The sequence below is a fragment of the Siniperca chuatsi genome, linkage group LG1 (genome assembly GCF_020085105.1).
Source record: "Siniperca chuatsi isolate FFG_IHB_CAS linkage group LG1, ASM2008510v1, whole genome shotgun sequence".
Classification (NCBI taxonomy): domain Eukaryota; kingdom Metazoa; phylum Chordata; class Actinopteri; order Centrarchiformes; family Sinipercidae; genus Siniperca; species Siniperca chuatsi.
Genome location: NC_058042.1, coordinates 8,108,433 through 8,126,904, shown reverse-complemented (window position 1 = coordinate 8,126,904; position 18,472 = coordinate 8,108,433). Strand labels below are relative to the sequence as shown.

The following is an 18,472-nucleotide window of genomic DNA, read 5'->3' as shown; positions in this document are numbered from 1 at the left end:
GCATCTGTTTCCCTGTCCACCCTCTACAGCCCAGGGTGCAGAGTGTATTGAATTCAGACAATGGGCTTCAGTTTGAAGAGTGGGAGTTGAGCATTTTTACGCCATGATGTTTGAACCCCTACAAATATGGACAGCACGGACTTTTACCTGAAACCACATGTGCCTTGACAGCTTTTTTTTTGCTCAAAAGATGCTGCAGGAGGCTGCTTCAGTTTCTGCTGCTGGTCAAGAGTTATATTTCAAATTCAAGGCCGCAGTGTGTACATCCCCAACCAATTAATCCTGTACTGGAATCAGTGTTATGAAAACTGATGGCTTTAGCAGAAAGTAAACCTTTTGTTAGACACAAATCCTGTGCACATGACACAAACAGAACAGACACTGTAGGGTAATAAACATATTTCTCATTAACAGCTTTCCTTGTTCTCTCGATAGGATTTTGTCCATCACTTCTGTGTGCTGCTCCCAGAGGGCACCAGTGCCACCAGAGAGGGCATCCATCAGTCTCTGGACCAGCTAGACCTAGAACCAGATGGGTACCAAGTGGGAAAGACTATGGTATGTACCCTGCATCTCCTTTCCTCTTTGCAGTTCTTTTAAATCACCTGACAAACAAATACAGTAAAACACAGTGTGACATCTGTTTTTAATACAGCACATCATCTCTTTCTGAATACACATCCTCTACTGTACAAAAGTTTTAATAATTTGTTTGTCATTACAAATGAATGTTACACAGTTAAGCTTTGTTCAGCTCTCAGAGGTTATGTTTAGGTTTTATTGGTGGTTCCAAAGTTTCCATCAATACCAAAACTACCATGCAGACTTACAGTTAATTGTGTATAATCTAATTAATATGATATTCAGAATATGGTAGAATTCAGAATGTGATCTAGTGGTGCAGCCATAAAAGAAATGGTGTCTTGTTTTGAATATTTCACACTCTCTAAGTTTGATACAGCTTCAGTAAAGTTTTGGAAGAAGCTAAAAATATAAGACATATGGTATAGAAAGAAATTTGACAGCTACTTCATCTGGAATTTAAGAGGAATATCAGGGTTAAGTAAGTCACAACGTATAATGTAGATGTAAAATGAAAAGGTAGGGCAAAACAGTGGTTTAGTGATTTTCTGTTATTGATTGATTTTCTGTCTTTGTTTGGTGACTTTAGTGAAAAGAAAATGTTAAGGCTCACTATATGTAATTATTTGTTTTATGTTCTATCTGTTGCTGTATATAGAGACATTTAGGAATCTGGAAAATGTCAGTCCAAGATACAAAATTGATTTACTCAAAATATTGCAGGGTTTTTAAATTACTCAAACTCAGTTAGTTTATTAAACTGCTTAAATTATAAATAGAGTCACAGACAAAGGGAAAGGATAGTGTTGGGGATAACCTCATATTATCTGAAAGGATCCTCCCTCTGGAAACAAGGATGTAATGAAGACAGTGCCCCATATTTGGTGTGGGTAAGTCCATGGTATGAATGAGGCATGATGGAGGGGTCAGCGCCTTTGGGATGCTGTCTATATAATTAGAGGATCATACCTAACATACTTGTGACCATGTATCCGGCCAGGGATTTCAGAGGTTTGTGTGTGTGCTTGTAAGCGGAGCTTTTTTGAAAGAGTGTGTGTTTATATCTCTTTGTGCGTAGCCAGACAACCTCATTCTTCATTAAGTACGTGTGTTACCCTTTGCTGACTCCATCATGGTTTCCCCCCTCAGGTGTTTTTGCGGGAGGCTGAGCGTCAGCGGCTGCAGGCCTTACTCCACAGGGAAGTTCTCAGACGTATTGTCATGCTGCAGCGGCGATTCAGAGCCCGGCTGGAGTGGAAGCAGTTTGTCAGGATGAGAGAAGCAGCAATCCGCATCCAGGTACAGTACAAATCTTTTTATCATCACTGCTTTTATTTCCATCTGCTTCATTTCCTTTTCCTTCTTTGTTTTAAATCACTTTTTATTGTTTTTGTTTTGGAAGATGCTCCTGAAAGTTGTTTTTACGGCTGAGCGTTAATTTGGTATTATTGATTATCAACTTATATATTTTATACTTATCATTATAATATGATCATATTATAGTTTTACCAAATTCTGTTCCAAATTAATGAATCCAAGCAAATTTTAATTAAAAACTAATAATTATATTAGTTATTCAAGTTTTCGTTTAACTTACAGTAGGTGAATGTTTGTATGATGTAATGCATAACAATGAAACACTGTTCATTGCATCAGTCATCATATGTTATACATGATTTTGCTTACATTTGCGATATTGTAAAGCTAAGCAATATTGGATTAATATTGGTAAAAATATCATGATATTGATTTCATGTATACTGCCCAGTCCTAGTTCACTGCAGCATTAAATTACATTAATTTAGCTGACGCTTTTATTCAAAGCGACTTTAAATAAGTGCATTTCAACCATGTGGAGAGGAAAGGAAGGCGGTCAGGAGCAATAGATTTGAAAAGGTGAGAGGGGATAGTGTCAAGAGGGCTGGTGGTTGGGGGGTCGGAGGTAACTAGGTTTAGTACCTCATTGGGAGCGGTGAAAAGGAGATTAGAGTAGGAGATGAAGAGGTGGATGTAGGACAGGAGGAGTCTGCAGGTGGGTGGGGAAATGAGAAGCGTATGTCATCTATCTTTTTTACAAAGTTGTTAAGAAAGTCTCTCAGTAGAAGGGAGGTGGGTGGATCAAGGAGGTTAAAGAAGATAGAAAAAAAGTTTAAAAATTAAATTTGAAATGTAAGGATCAAAAGGTATCCGTTGATATCAAGAATGTTTTATTTTATCTCAAGTTCCTAAACTAGAAATCAGAGTTCAACTCCAGTACAGTTCAAATCCAGTTGTCTCTCACAGACATGTCCAGTCTAGTTGAGATTTAATTTATTTTTCAGTCCCATAAAACAAAATTGAGATTATTCATTGAGTAAAGATGCTTAAACTTCTATTAGAGTTGTGCAGAAACTAGATTGTAACTAAACATCATAGAATCATGATTAATATATCATTGTCATCATCTCCTCACAGAAATGGTGGCGTTTGCACCGGCCCATAGAAGAGGAGGATTATGATCCTACTGTCCAGGAGGGGGCAGCTTTGTGTGTGCAGACACACTGGCGAGGTTACAGGGAGCGTCAGAGGTTCAGACTGTGGAGGGAGGCTGCTCTAGTGCTGCAGAGGGCATGGAGGTTATGGCTCTACCGGCGCTGCACAGCAGCTCTGGTTATTCAGACATCCTGGCGCTGTCATCAAGCCAGAGAAGCCTACTTGCGCCTGTATGGCGCTGTGGTAAAACTACAGGCAATTAGCAGAGGCCACCTTGCCAGGCAGAGGTAAGCCATACTGTAAAACACCTATTACACCTTATCCTGAGCAGTAGCCCCAGTTCTGCCTTTTCTATTGCTAGCAAATTGAGGTATAGATGAGTTTAGTTTAACAAAAGCAAACATTTTAGTATTTTTGTAAAGGCTCAATACTCTGAAAATAACTTCTAAGAGTAGGTGACTGCATGATTTTTACTTAAGATGGCGCAAAACCAGATTAAACTTTGCACACAGCTCCTGCAGTGTATTTGGCCATTGTTCAGTGTGCTTATAGACCAGGCTTGGTAAGAGCATGCCATTACGCAAGCAATCCAACCCAAATCAGCTCTACAATCAGCTGAGCTGCTGAGAGCAAGAACTGAATCAGACTCTTAAGTTTGGTGAATACTTGAGGTAATTATTTGTTATGAATAACTTTAGCTGTTTAAATTATATCTTGATAATAGGAGTAGGAAGCAGTCTGACATCAGCTAAAGTTGTAACCGTGCCTTCTTGATTGACAGCTTCAAAAAACTGAGAGAACAGAGACAGAGGGAGAAGAAGGAGCAACAGGAGAAGCTGCTTCAGCTACAGAATGGCCAGGTGAATCTCTCGCCAGAAGAAGAGGAGGAGCCGCCTGAGAGAATCATGGGGTTGGACCTCAGCACATGGGAGGATCGTTCCTACGAGCAACGAGAAAGGAGCCTCCAGATCCTCAGCAGCCAGGAGGGTGCAGTTAAGGAGGAAGGAGAGGGAAGAGAAGATGCTAGGACAAAAGAGAGTCCCTCTAAAGTGCAAAGTGAAGCAGCGGCCTCAATCTCAACATCCACTGTGGTGGTTCGAGAGAGGTCCAGAACTGTAGATGAGCCCAGCCAGAAAACCACTCGGGCCAAGAGAGAGAGCCGGCGGATGAGAGAGTTGGAGCAGGCCAAGTTCAGCCTGGAGCTCCTTAAGGTCCGGGCAACCAGCGGTGGAGCCTCGTCCCCATCTGAGGAACGGCGCTGGTCTGTCGAGCTGGTGCCCCCTGCAACCCCACCTCTTCGTTCACCCCAGGGCACGCCCGACAGCCAGAGCTCCAAAGGCAGCTTTGAGCTTCTCAGCATGGATGAGGAGCCACCCAAGGCTACAGAAGAGGTGACAGACAGTGAGGACCCCTGCTCCCCTCTTCCTTCAGTAGTTCCAGTACCTGAGCCTAATGTTGAGGTTGTTTCAACCAGCCCGAAGCCATTTGAACCACATAGGACAGGGGTTTCTGATGCTGTTGCCCATCCAGGCAGCCAGGGCCAGACCAAAATGGATCTGGCAGCCCCCTCTGCCCCCACACATCCGCCCAAAATCCCGAACTACCTCCCTCCTTTTTACGTCCCTGCTAGTGAGGGCAACACAGTCACCTCCCATAGTCCTGCAGAAGAGCCTCAACAAAACAGAGAGGCAGCTGTCTCTACAGCCACCACCACTGTTACTAGGCCTCTAAAAGAAAGGCAAGAGTCAGTGCGTCGACCAGTGGTGGTGGTCATCAGTATGCAAAAAGAAACACCACTAAGCGATGAGCTGAGTGATCTTGTCCGTCCCCCTGTAGAGGTTCGAGATTCTGTAGCCCAGACAGGGGAGTTGACATCATCGCAACAGAAACCACACCCAGCTCCTGTCCCTCACGGTCCCGTCCCTGTTTCTACCTCTGTCCCTCAGGCTGACCAGGCTGTCATAGAGAAGCTGGTGCGACTGAATGAGGAGAAAGAGGAGAGGCAGCGCAATCAGCAGCAGCAGCATGAAAAGGAGATGATGGAGCAGATCAGACAACAGAAAGAAGCACTGGAGCGGCAGCGCCTTTTCTTCGCTCAGTACGAGAGAGACATGTTTGAGAAACAAAGAGGAGAAGCTCTGCACAGGATACAGCAGAGTCGACAGGCTGGACAAGATGTTGGTGGAACTGCAACCTCCGGGAAGCCCCTTAGACCCAGTTCCCTGCTGATTGAGAGAACAGCAGGGCTAGCTCCACATGCCAGAACACACTCAGACTCCACCGCCCCGTCAGTGCACTCTCCCCCAGGTGAAGACATCCAGGGCCGTTTCCCTCACCCCCAGCTGCCTCCTCCACCTGCCTCTGCTCCCAGAGAAAGGCGCAGGCCTGTTGCTGAGGGCTGGGCACCCAAACTCACACTGGAGTCCAAAGATGGAGGAGGAACCAGAGTGAGAACAGCTACCAAGAAGCCACCAAGTAATCAAAGCACCACAGTTAGTATGACGGATAAGCCAGGCAACATCTTCTTCTCTCCAAAGGACAAAGTGACATTTACAAAGTGAGTAGTAATACGTTTCTTGCACTATGTATGTTTTTGTTATCTTTTTTTGATACAAATCCTTGTAGGAATAATAATAATGCATTATATTTATCAATAAAAAATATAAAGAGCCAAGAGAAAACAAGCAAGGCTACGATAACCAGAATCAGAATCTGAATCAGAAATACTTTATTGAGCCCCGAGGGGAAACAAATAAATAGATAAATAAAAGTAAACATAAATAAGTTTACATTCAAGGGGTCAATAAATCAAGTTTCCATTTAGAATAAAATAAATAACTAAAATAAATCGTGGTAACACAAAATGTTTACATAGTAAGATGCAAAATCTACTTAGAGTACTAAGTGAAGAATTTGAAAATGTCTTACTTTGTTGCCCCCCAGGGGCAGTATCACAAAGGCACTGTTACTGATGCTACTGCAGAATATGGATTTGATGCAGGGACACTGAGATGAATGAGCTGAAAGCACCAAATTTCATTGGGATTGGCTTATTTTTCTGAAAACATAAAACTTTACCATTTTTTACCACTAATTTGAAAGATGCTATAATCACATAAAGCCACTATGTAAAGAATGTTTAAGTGTGAATTTAATGAAATTTTCATTGACACACTTGTTCTTGGTTGCCACTTATAATGAATTTATGATTTGGATTCATTACTTTAATAATATTTTGTATTTATGTTGTATTTATCAGGTTTGACAGTGATGCTGTCACTAAAGAAACACCTGAAGCCATTCCCAGAGAAGGACCCACACCGGCGGTCTCCAAGCCTTCTAAAGGAACAAAAGTGCGGGATGTAAGCAATCTCTCCTTTTTTTCTTTTTTCGAAAATATTCATAGAGCATGTGATTGCAAGTTTGCAGGAGTGCCTTTTTGTGTTGTGAATGAATTAATGAATCTTGGCAGGATATCTCCCAATCTTACACTAAAAACAACACAGCTGACCAACATGGAGAACAAAATGCACTGAAGCTCTTCTACAGGTTATTAAAGGCACCATTTAAACATGCTGTTATCACTTCTGGTAAACTCCAGGTTGGCAGAGCGGGCCAAAAAAAGAAAGCCAGAATGGCACGGACCCGCTCCAACTTCCTCACCCACGCCCCCATTCTCTCAGTTGGGGGCGATTCAGACGAGGATGACTATGACGGCGACAGTCCCCTCAGCCCCTGTCATTACACTCTACCCCTCTCCAAACAGAGCTCCACGGAGGCGGGCTTAGGAGAGTCCTGTTTCAGTGACTCAGACATGGTAACAGGCCCCATCCAAGCCAAGCGTGACTTCTCTTTGACGTTTCTAACCCCCTTAGCAGAGAAAGCATAGATCTGCATCACACCTCTGATTCAAACTGAGCTTCAACAAACTTCTGTTTTCTAAAAGTTTACAATGGAAGACCTTTCAAAGATATTTCAAGGCGGGTATTTCAAAGACATTTTTAAATACCTGCTGAAATGATGTTGTGTAATAAAACACAAACACTACCCTTTCAATAAAAGAACAAATATACAGTGATTTTATGTATGTTGAAAATATTCATGTCAATTTTTAAAGACATGAATTCAAGGCTGTCAAACAACAAATAAATCCAATACTTTATTGGTTTGACAACCCCTCCAGAATTCATTATCAACAGTGAATATTCATTTGACTTCACGCATCATGATACATAAAAGACAATTTTTGAAATGTGTTTTCCCTTAAAACATTAACCCTTTAACGTAGTAGCTTTTCTAACATGATTTGGCTTCTCTTTCTCTCACAGCTGTAACAGTGACTTTTCTCCTTGATTTATTCTTTCTGGTTAATTAACAATATTTGCATGTCACTTGATCATATTTCCTCTCTTAGCACGGAGCACTAGTCACGAGTCAAACCTTGGGAATCCTTGAAAAAGGATGAAGAAAGTCTAGAGTGACTTTCTTCATCACTTAAACTCCTATTGTCTTTTAACAGTTCTTTTCCTGGGAAAACTGATTTGTTCCTTGTTTACGATTGTAGTATTATTTCACGTATTATTTGTTGTGTATTGCTTTGTAATATCGTGATGACTATAAATAGCATTTACACTTTTACTGATACTTTACTAAGCTCTGGTAAATGTACACTGTAGTGCAGCTCCAGTGATGTGATGCTGCCATCTACTGGCTTGAACTTGTCCTCAGATCATAATATACTAGACCCCATGGAAAAGCATAGCAGAGAGGCTTTTCTTCGGTTTTTCCATGTCTTTAACGTGTTATCCAACCTGATATTGTTTCAGCCTGCAAGCTCTGAGGAGCAAAAGAAGATGCACAAAGCCATGTCGTCAGGAGATTTGGGCAAAGTGGACTCACTGCGCAAGAACTCGCAAGATGGAAGGTTTGTTTTACCTAATAATTTTTCTTTGTCTTGGCCTTAATAGAAATTGTTAAGGATGGTTTTGTCACTTATAAGTTAAAGCTATTTATATTTTGATCACAATTTTCATCAGTAATTAAAGAATGTTTATCAATTTTGTTCAGGGTTCGTGGTAAGATGCGTTTCTGGGGCAAGACCAAGTATGGTGATAAGAAGACATCCAGAGAAAAGCTGATCTGTGGGGCTGATTCCCTGGATGGAGACTATGGAGACACTGGGCCACTGCTGGAAGAGGGTGCGTTATCCAAAAGCAAATACATCCATTTTAAGGACTTTCATATAATCGATTACACAATGGGAGACGTTGGGTGCTGAAATACTCTTTTTTAAGTTTTTGATTGCACCTGAAGTTCATTTGTTCAGTATCATTCCCACTGAAGTGTCACTGACTGGAATTTTCTTCCACACAACAGGTCTGGAAAACATGTCGCCCCCCTGCAGTCCCGATCTGATGTTGGATCGAGGGTTCAGAGACTTGAAAGAGAACAAGGAGCCATCTCCCAAGGTGAAGCGAAGGCGCAGTGTTAAGATCAGCAGCGTGGCTCTGGAACCTGCTCAGTGGCAGAACGACGCGCTGCAGATCCTCACCTGCACCAACGACTACAGGAGCATGAACGACTTCCTCATGAAGAAGGTACCACATTCTCTCTCTCATTCTCTTCATACATATGGGTAAAGATCATTACATGGCTTGAAGGTGTACTTCAACATCTAAAACTCCTCGAGTAACAGATGAATACAAGACAGTTTTAAACTTGAGTGTTGAGTTTTCATTATTTATGTCTGAACACTCTTCCTAATGTTTTTAGAGATACAGGTAGTCTATATTCATGCTAACATGATTCTGGTGTCATATTTCAGATCAACGACTTGGACACGGAGGACAGTAAGAAGGACACCATGGTGGACGTCGTGTTTAAAAAGGCTTTGAAGGAATTCCGTCTAAACATCTTCAACTCTTACTCTACAGCGCTTGCTGTAAGTGCCGTCAACACTGTTTAGATGATCATTTAAAATTGAAAAATATTGTTTAAAATTATAACCGCCATCTGTAAATATCACTCATGATATCCCCCCTTGCTCAAACAAAGTGATTAGAAGCGTAAAATTGTAATCAAGTCACAGTACAAATTTTCCATAGTTGGACTAGATCTTTTATACCTGAACATTATTTCCTAAGATAGATACATTCTGTGCTCTTCCTCTGACCCCGTTGTTTTCCTCCCTAGATGGATGACGGTAAGAGTATTCGCTACAAAGACCTTTACGCTCTATTTGAGCAAATCTTGGAGAAGACCATGCGACAGGAGCAGAGGGACTGGAGAGAGTCTCCTGTCACAGTGTGGGTCAACACCTTTAAAGTTTTCCTGGATGAGTTCATGACTGAGTACAAACTTCTGGACAGCACATTCAGCAAGGTAAAGACACGTAACAGGCTCCCCTGCTCGGAAAAATAGACACAGTTATGGATTTTGGATGATGTCTAAACTGTTAAAAGACATTTTATGCTCCTTTTGAATTAATTCAGTTTTGGGGTAACGTTAAAGAAATACATGTGCATTAATAGTTGTGGATCCGATAAGACAGTTGGATGTGTAACGGTTTTTTATCTTTACAAACTTTAAATGTCATGTACATCAGCCCTCTGGGTTGTTAGTTTCCAAGAGTTTAGAGATTTTATCTATGGTATACATCATGTTCATATTTATTAATAATTCTTACATATACAGTGACATATCTAATAAATACTCAAACATATCTGTTGTTCTGTTATGTCTTTTTTTACTACAGCAGGTACCTAAACCTGAACGCAAAAAACGGAGGAAAAAGGACACTGACATTGTAAGTCTCTCTTCATTCTCATCATCAATCTTGATCATAAGAGAGGAAAGACAACATTTTGCTCTAACAGCCAGTCCTCTACACCTCCATTTGCTTTTTGGAATAACAAGATATAAATATACCAGTGACCTGAATAGGAAAGGCTATAAAAAAAGAAAAACGTACATATAAATGTGAAAGGAAATTTGCAGGTGAACTCCAAAGAACCTGTGCTCTGCTGCTCTCTGCAGGTGGAGGAGCATAACGGCCACATCTTCAAGTCCACCCAGTACAGCATCCCCACGTACTGTGAATTCTGCTCATCACTCATCTGGATGATGGACCGTGCCTGTGTGTGCAAATGTGAGTGTGCATGCAAAATATCACACCGGGGATTCAGCAGACCTTGAGAACCCCTGGATTTCATACAGCAGATCGAAGAAAAATGTTCTTGAAAAAAGTTATGAACCTTTTTTAAATAAACAGTTTTGAAGGCCATGGATGGTGTTGGAAGTAGTATTTGTTTTTTCTCATTAAAATATGTTAAATAAAATATAATTAATAATAATTAAAGAAAGAAAGAAATAATTAATCCTGTAATCCTTCCAGTTTCTTAAATGTGAAGATTTGCTGCTGTTCTGTTTTATGTAATTCTAAATTAAATATCTTTGGAAAAACAAGACGTCTGACACCTTGGCCTCTGGGAACTCATGATGGGTGTCTTTCACTATTTTCTAACAAAATGATCAATCAGTTAATTGACAAAATAATCAACAGATTAATTGATAATGAAAATAATTGTCAGTTGCAGCCCTAAAATATACTGTATGTAATGTTGAAAATGCAATATGTGTTTACTTGTACATGCGTCAACAGCTCACATACTTCACCTTAGCTTCACGCAGACCTTCACACAGGCATTCACATTAACTTGTACACAAACACACACACACACACACACACACAAACTAGGCTGAGCTGTGTTCAGTCTGCCCCCCCCCTCTCCCCCCTCAGTCCTAATCAGATTGTTTTCAACTGGACTCATGGGGTTTGGGACTCCGTCTTTCCAGAGATTTTTCCGCACAAGATGTTTTCTTCGTGCCAGCCAATGCTGCTTTGGTCTCTCAAGCGATAACCTTTTTTTCTTTTGTCCCAAAGTTTGCTGAATAATGAGGAGGCACTGCCTTTCTGTGGATAATGGAAATGACCTGTTTGATTTCTCTGTCTGTGTTTATCCAGTGTGTCGGTACGCCTGCCACAGAAAGTGCTGCCAGAAGATGACCACCAAATGCAGCAAGAAGGTGAGTCGGCCATATTGTGCACCCGCACAACAATGTCCTATGGCATTAATTGTGTTACAGTAAGTTTGTGTACAGTAGCTAGTGTTATTTCTGCCACCTAATACACTGGCAGTGATTGTTCTTAAAAGCCAATAAAAGCGGGCTGAGAATATATATTTTTGGAGCATTACCAATTTTTGTAAGCATTTTAAAATATTCGTCATTTATTTCTGTGTGCATGTGTCTACATGTATATACACAACATGTCTATGTGTTTAACAGAGTATATTATGTTTGTCTCTGTGAACAGTTTGATCCAGAGCTTTCCTCCAGGCAGTTCGGAGTGGAAGTTTCTCGTCTGACTAATGACGAGAGGACAGTGCCACTGGTTGTGGAGAAGCTTATCAACTACATTGAGATGCATGGCCTCTACACTGAAGGAATATACAGAAAATCTGGCTCCACCAACAAAATTAAGGAACTCAAGCTGGGACTCGACACAGGTGACTTTTGCTATAGATTGTAGTTAACAGATGAATGATGCTATCTGGCTTTTAAAGCTGAGAAACATGGCTGTGAAAGGATTAAATGTGTGTTGGTTTGGTTTGTCTTCATTCTCCTTGTTACCATACAGATGTGGACAGCATGAATCTGGATGACTACAACATCCATGTTATTGCTAGTGTTTTCAAGCAGTGGTTGAGAGACCTGCCTAATCCTCTGATGACATTTGAGCTGTATGAGGAGTTTATACGTGCCATGGGTAAGTAGTCAACTTCAGGTATCCAACTCAATTGTGTTTTCAAGTGCTTCAAATGCATCACACTGGAGATCCTGTCCACAGTAACAATTTATTACAGCGGAAGATATATTTGTTTGTTGTGACAGTTAATGGTGATTTGTCTTGTGGAAATGCCTCCCCAGCTTTGCAAGATAAAAAGGAAATGATCAGAGGAGTGTATTCAGTTATTGACCAGCTAAGCAGAACTCACCTAAACACTCTGGAACGCCTCATATTTCATCTTGTCAGGTAATCTGTTCTTATGGTAATTTTAGAGTAGGATTAATACATGAAACTGCTTCATTTCCTTCCTGATAGACTATTCTAATACTAAATTCATGCTTTTAGGATCGCCTTGCAAGAGGATACAAACCGTATGTCAGCAAACGCCTTGGCTATAGTTTTTGCTCCCTGTATCCTGCGCTGTCCTGACACCATTGATCCACTGCAGAGTGTCCAGGACATCGGCAAGACGACAGCGTAAGAATATATTTCATGTCTATCAAATAAATTCTGTGCTTTTGCCTAAAGCAGTGGTTCACAAAGTGTAGGGGCAGTGGAATGGATCATCTGTTTTATGTGGGAACAATTAACAAAACTCTTTTCAGATCTATCAAGATGCAGTTTAGTAAGATTTATTCAGACAGCGAAAGTACAATTTGGACAGATTTTTGTCAGGGAAGAGAAGACAAGTGTAAAAAGGTGATGCTCGACATGCAAACAAGTCAGTGAAAACCAAAGTCAACTGAAGTTGTTCTCAGGTTCACTGTCATTGTAGCAGAACAGCCTTGTGTCATTCGTGTCGAAAAACTCACAACATAACTTACACCATGATAATATTATTTCAATAAAATAATGTTTAATTTTGCTTGCTTTGCTGAAAATTTCCCCAATAATGGTTGATAAAATTAATGGGATGGGGGTATAAATAAGTTTTAAAGGGGGGCTTGACAGAAAGAAATGGAAAATACGAAGCACATACTGTACTGTATAAATAAAACTGTGTAGAAAAGTTAACTTAATATGAACTCATCATTTTGCTGTGACATTGTTAAGTATTTCCAGTCCTTCTGAAGTGGTTTTGTTTCATGCCATCCCTCCATAGGTGTGTAGAACTTATCATTTGTGAACAGATGAATAAGTACAAAGTACGACTAAAGGACATCAATAGCCTGGAGTTTGCTGAGAATAAGGCCAAGTGCAGACTGACCCTCATTCGACGGTCAATGGTAAGATCAAATAATATGACTAATATGACTAATCTCACTGTTATCACATGAATCATGTATTAACAGTGACTCACTGCTAAATCTACCTGACTGAGCCGTCCTAAAAACTCATTCAGTGCTATACCTTCCCTGATTTACTCCTTTGTAAGCTGTTTTCCTCCTCTCCAGATTCTCCTCGCTAACCTGTTCTTTCCTTTACCCAGAAACCCGTACTAATAGCTGTTAGATTTATGAGCATAGTGCGCACTATGGTATGTATATACACACACCATGGATTGCATCCCCAAACCATCATCCAGTGGTGATGTTGTGGTATCACTGCACAGTCTCATCTCTTCAAATATTAACATCCGTCTTCTCCATCCCGAAAGCATGAGTCATCGCTTCACTTAGTCTCTGCCTCTGTTGGTTTGTTTTTTTTGGTCAGACTGTATTCTGTAACTGTCTCTTGTGCATGGAAGTAAGGACATTATGCAATCATGCAATTGCTTCTAATTAGATTTACATTATGCAATTTGGAGTATGGAACATACAAAGTGAACATTTTCAGCACATTCTTTGACTTAAAATCTAAACAAAATTCTTACATCAGTGTCTCACTCATAAGAAATCTAAAATAGGAAATAGGAAAATGTGATTTTATTTTTTGTCATTACTTTCTCTGGATAAATTGTGGACAGAGATCATGTTTTCTCATTAACCGTTGGAGGAATCTCATTGTACATTTTCCAACTATATCAATATCACACAACAGTGATATTGTTACTATTAGTATCACTTCTAAGAACTGAGAAAGGATTCCTACTGAAACATGTACAGAAAGCATCTGCTACTCAGCTAGAAGAAGCTAGACCTTGATACTTCACATTAAAACTGACCTTTATGAACCTGGCATTACTGATTCCTCTTCTTTTTGCTTCTCACTTTTGCTCTAAGCAGCCAAATGCAGCTAAAAAGGTAAAGTTTGTGTATCATTGCCCTGTGTCTATATTTGGGTTTGATCTGTCTTTTAGTGCTGCTGTATTGTTTTTAAACTTGGTTATTTCATGTGGTTCAGTCACTGCATGTGCGAGTAGCTGCTTGCTAAAAGTGGTGAAATGTACTGTATATGACAACATAACCGTTTCCATTTAGTGCTGGTCAACTGCTTATTTTATGGAGCACAAATTTAATATTCACAATAGTGAGAAGACAACATCTGCCCTTGATTTGTCTCCTAGGGAAAAGGCCATGTACAGCGACTAAGCTACCACACGCCATCGCCTCCAGTTAGTCCTCGGCTGCCATCTGTGGCTGACGTTGTGATAGAAGAGAGTGATGTTGAAGAGGGAGCGGACTCGTTTCCCGAAATCTCACAGCATCAGCAGGCAGCCATGCAGCAGGAAGAGAGAGTGTTGACAGAGCAAATTGAGAGCCTGCAGAAAGAGAAGTAAACACCGTCACTACACTTAAAATGTTCTGAAAATTTTACATGATCTGTAAACGACTTTAAATCATAAGGCCATTCGACAGTGTATCAAAACAATAACTGTTTTGAAGGGAAAAAAAGAACTGAATTTACAAAAATAACATTACCAATTTGCATGTATTATTACTGTTAGCTGTGTCTCATCACAATGTTTGCCTCTGCAGAGAGGAGTTGACTTTTGAGATGCTGACTCTGGAGCCACGAGCATCAGATGATGAGACCCTGGAGTCAGAGGCCTCTATCGGTACAGCTGACAGCTCTGAAAACCTCAATGTGGACTCTGAGGGAACCGTTTCTGACTTCTCTGGTATGTCATTATGCAGGAAATCATAACTCACCTTTCAGTTTGCAAATTTATATGTATAATTGGCAAAAAAAGATGGAGAAAAAAAGCAAAACAATTTAACTTGGCCTTCCCTTGCAGAGAGAGGTCCAGTGTTGACTTCACCCTGGCCTCGGAGATCTGACGTGATGAGCCCCCGACGCCGCACTCTCCGACGGCAGCCTGACTCCCTGGACTCTGTGGACTCTTGCTCCAGTGTTTCCTCCTACTCCTCCTCATCACACTTCCACCCATCGTCCTCTTCCTCCTCTGCCACTACACGGCGCTTTCGTTTCCACACCAAGTCTCCTTCTTTAGGCTCAGGTCCAGCTCAGTCCCAGACACAGGCTCTGAATGCATCTCAAGCCTCCCGATCCGACAGCATAGACAGTAGCCCTACAGGAGATCAGGAAGGCACGTATGATGAAAGGCCCCAGTTTACAAGCCGAGGCACCTTCAATCCAGAGAAGGGCAAACAGAAACTTAAGGGGGCCAAGCACTCAAGCCTGAGGAACTCCAGAGAAGGTGATGGCCACGGCAGGGACCCTCCAGACATACCACAGCAGCTGGTATTGTATGGCAGTAATGAATTCATGGTATGAAGGACACTGGGACACCAAAGCACTCCCTATTCAACTCCCTGGCAGGCATATACGTTCTCAGTGGGAGGTAAAGCAATGACGACTGATCTTCCACTACTCAAAGCACTCTTGCTTAGCCTTTCTTTGTGCAATTCTGCAAAGAAGTGTCCCAAAGTGCCGTGCACAGTGTTTCCACCCCCAGAGGGGGGAGAGATGTTTGGCAGGGGGACAAAAATCAGTGGAAGGGCTCCTCTTCTGTGGACTAAATTGCCACCCATGGTCTCATAGTGCCTTGGCAGCTCTTTACTCAGCGCCAAGAGGAGACGCACTGAGCAGGAGGACAGAGAAAAGGGAATGTTGGAATATGCGGAAGACCACTCAGCATCAGGGAATGTTATGGAGCTGGAAAGCTGAAGCAGTGTACTACAGTAAATAAGAAGAAATCAGGCAACACAGAGTCACGGATGTTAGTGAACTTAAAGCTCACAATTATTAGCTGCTTTATGAGTTTACAGTTCATAACAATCAGTGTAAGCAGTGCTGTTACTGCAAATTTATTTTTCCCTTATTTAATAAATTTTAATGTCACAGAAATTCTTTATAGCATATAATATACAGGTATAAATACTGTACAAAGCCGGAACACCAGCCTCTGCTGGGTAGTTGAAGTCAAATATTTATCTTTTTGGGGGTGGGGTTGGGCAGTGGATGATTTATGTGTGTGTGTGTGTGTGTGTGTGTGTGTGTGTGTGTGTGTGTTCGCATGTGCCGAGTGCTCATGCGTGACTGCATGTATGTGTGAAAAAGAGAAAACCACTTCATGTGTTTTAAGTTTGTGCTGCTTTTTTCCCCTTACAAGGGAAATACCGCCATCAAAGGGACCAAGTCAGCTGGTGTGTATTCCAGCCAAGGGGATCCCAGCTCTGTAAAGAATGTCGGATGTGTATAAAATCCCTGCATTCACTGCTTAACAGCCATACAACAATTGTAATGTACAGTACAGTTCATATGTACAGTATAGTGGACAAATGCCATTCTATTCTTGAAATCTATTGTTATCCCCCCACTCCCAAACCCATCCCTACCTCCTGTCTCTAAAGTGTTTGCTCAATAGCAACCAAGCAAGAACATAAAATCAAAATGTCTTTTGTCTTTATTAATGAGAATGTTTGTTTTTGTCATTTAAGTGTATTTTTCCACATTGTCTATTATTAAGGCCTATGATGAAATACTTTATACTTTGGGGATTGGGGATTTTGCAACAATGTTGAAGTACTGTAGATTACATACTTGAAAATAGGCCTTTTATACAGCAGACATTGACTTGTCCTAGCAGGAAAAGCACAGGTGTTACTAATAACATTAACAATGGCTCAGTTTTATTCAAGTGTCCCAGTAAAGCGATGACAGTGTGACAGTGAGCCAGCATTCACAATACCAGGACCCAGAAACTGAAGCAGCTGAATGGAATTCAGCCAGTGTTAAATTTCTATTTTTGTTAACACCTTTTCCTACTGTAACATGTCAAAATGTCCTCCTCCTTCCAAGGGAAGAATTTTACATTGGTTAGTTACAATGATCCATGGTCAATGATTCATTATGTATCATTGCAAAACCAATATGATAGATACCAGTACAATTACCAAGGGTGTAGTCTGGTGGACAAACAAGGAAATCAAACCCCCCTCAGTGTTTAAGACCGTGTAACTTTTGAAAGAAGAAATAACACATTATTTCTCTTACAGATGAAAGGCTGAGTTCATAAGCAATATAAAGCACCCTTGCTCAATTCAGTGCATTCAATACAGTCTTACTTGGTCCGATATGACCAGCAGCTAATGTTAGCAAACTAGATATTGTTGTGTAGCTAATTTTCTGACTTATAACTCTTCTCTGCTTGTACTTCTACTGTTACACTACATTTTAGCATCTACCATTATCCTGTAATTGTCACCACAGTGGCCACTGTTCAGTAAAAGTTATAGGCTCACTTAAAGTATGGGATGAATTGTCTTCTGAATCTTTTTCTGCATCAGAGACATATAATTTGCTGTATTTCAGTCCCATTGCACTTTTAGCAGCACAGTTCAGTTATCAGTTATCAAGGCACATTTTCTACTTTCTTTTGGTCACAAGTGCAACCACCCCTTCTGCAAAAGAAAAGGAGCCCCTACTGTGTAAGAGCATTTGCACTGAGCGTACAGTTGTGTATATTGTAGCAAATATTTGCCCAGACAGTGGCCATTTTTTTTTGTCTTACTGCATTTCACAATCTTTGATAAACATGGGTTTCATGTTACAGTGTTACTGCCTGTTTTTAGTGATCTGTTGGAAATTAAGTACAACCTAAGTTCAAGCTTCTTCCTTTAGGACAACAGGTAATGTACAATATGCTTTTTTGCTGTGTAGCTGGCGTTTTCTACATTTGTTCATCCTTTAGATGCTGCTTCTGTCCTGAAAAGTAATTTGACTGTTGAACTTACAAGAGCAGGACTTATTCAACCCAGGGGTTGTGCCTTGTCCATTTTTATTGTCTAAATGACAATTTAGACAATCCATGGTTGGTGGTTAATTTTGTGAGGAACCAACCCTTAAAGTAAATCTAGTCTTTGTAGATGTGCTTAAGTCAAAAGATGTTTAATTTCTTTGCCCAAATGTAATGGAGCCTTATGTATTATTACCGTTATGCACCATGTATTTATGTCATGTTTCCTATCTAAGCATGTATCAGCAGGCAGCTTGGTTAGTAATGATAATAGTTTATTTATAGAGCACTTTTCAAGCAAGAGGCATGAAGTGCTTTACAGATTTACAAGGCTTAAAGACAACCACGGGCAGTGGTGGAAGAAGTACTTGAGTTTACTTAAGTAAAAGTAGTAATACCACAGTGTAGAAATACTCTGTTACAAGAAAAAGTCCTGCATTCAAAACTTTACTCAAGTAAAAGTACAAAAATATTAGCATCAGAATATG

The 18,472-nt window shown here is 40.7% G+C and overlaps 1 protein-coding gene across 14 annotated transcripts in view; it reads left to right on the top strand.

The window, feature by feature from the left end:
- The window catches only part of myo9aa (myosin IXAa), a 113,366-nt gene extending 96,711 nt beyond the window's left edge, over nt 1-16,655 (top strand). For 6 of the 14 annotated variants that reach the window (XM_044208125.1, XM_044208155.1, XM_044208144.1 and 3 more), the window contains 24 exons: nt 436-558; nt 1,732-1,881; nt 3,037-3,341; nt 3,836-5,611; nt 6,314-6,416; nt 6,656-6,871; nt 7,881-7,978; nt 8,122-8,252; nt 8,431-8,651; nt 8,879-8,995; nt 9,247-9,435; nt 9,809-9,859; nt 10,090-10,201; nt 11,078-11,139; nt 11,429-11,621; nt 11,753-11,881; nt 12,043-12,148; nt 12,248-12,379; nt 13,005-13,128; nt 13,332-13,379; nt 14,065-14,085; nt 14,349-14,557; nt 14,761-14,903; nt 15,021-16,655. In XM_044208125.1, coding sequence (XP_044064060.1) covers nt 436-558; nt 1,732-1,881; nt 3,037-3,341; nt 3,836-5,611; nt 6,314-6,416; nt 6,656-6,871; nt 7,881-7,978; nt 8,122-8,252; nt 8,431-8,651; nt 8,879-8,995; nt 9,247-9,435; nt 9,809-9,859; nt 10,090-10,201; nt 11,078-11,139; nt 11,429-11,621; nt 11,753-11,881; nt 12,043-12,148; nt 12,248-12,379; nt 13,005-13,128; nt 13,332-13,379; nt 14,065-14,085; nt 14,349-14,557; nt 14,761-14,903; nt 15,021-15,520 — 5,259 coding nt within the window. In that variant the 3' untranslated portion in view covers nt 15,521-16,655. The remainder of the gene's footprint in view (nt 1-435; nt 559-1,731; nt 1,882-3,036; nt 3,342-3,835; nt 5,612-6,313; nt 6,417-6,655; nt 6,872-7,880; nt 7,979-8,121; nt 8,253-8,430; nt 8,652-8,878; nt 8,996-9,246; nt 9,436-9,808; nt 9,860-10,089; nt 10,202-11,077; nt 11,140-11,428; nt 11,622-11,752; nt 11,882-12,042; nt 12,149-12,247; nt 12,380-13,004; nt 13,129-13,331; nt 13,380-14,064; nt 14,086-14,348; nt 14,558-14,760; nt 14,904-15,020) is intronic. The other 8 variants (XM_044208164.1, XM_044208183.1, XM_044208133.1 and 5 more) reach the window with 5 other exon arrangements.
- Nucleotides 16,656-18,472: the final 1,817 nt, after the last annotated feature.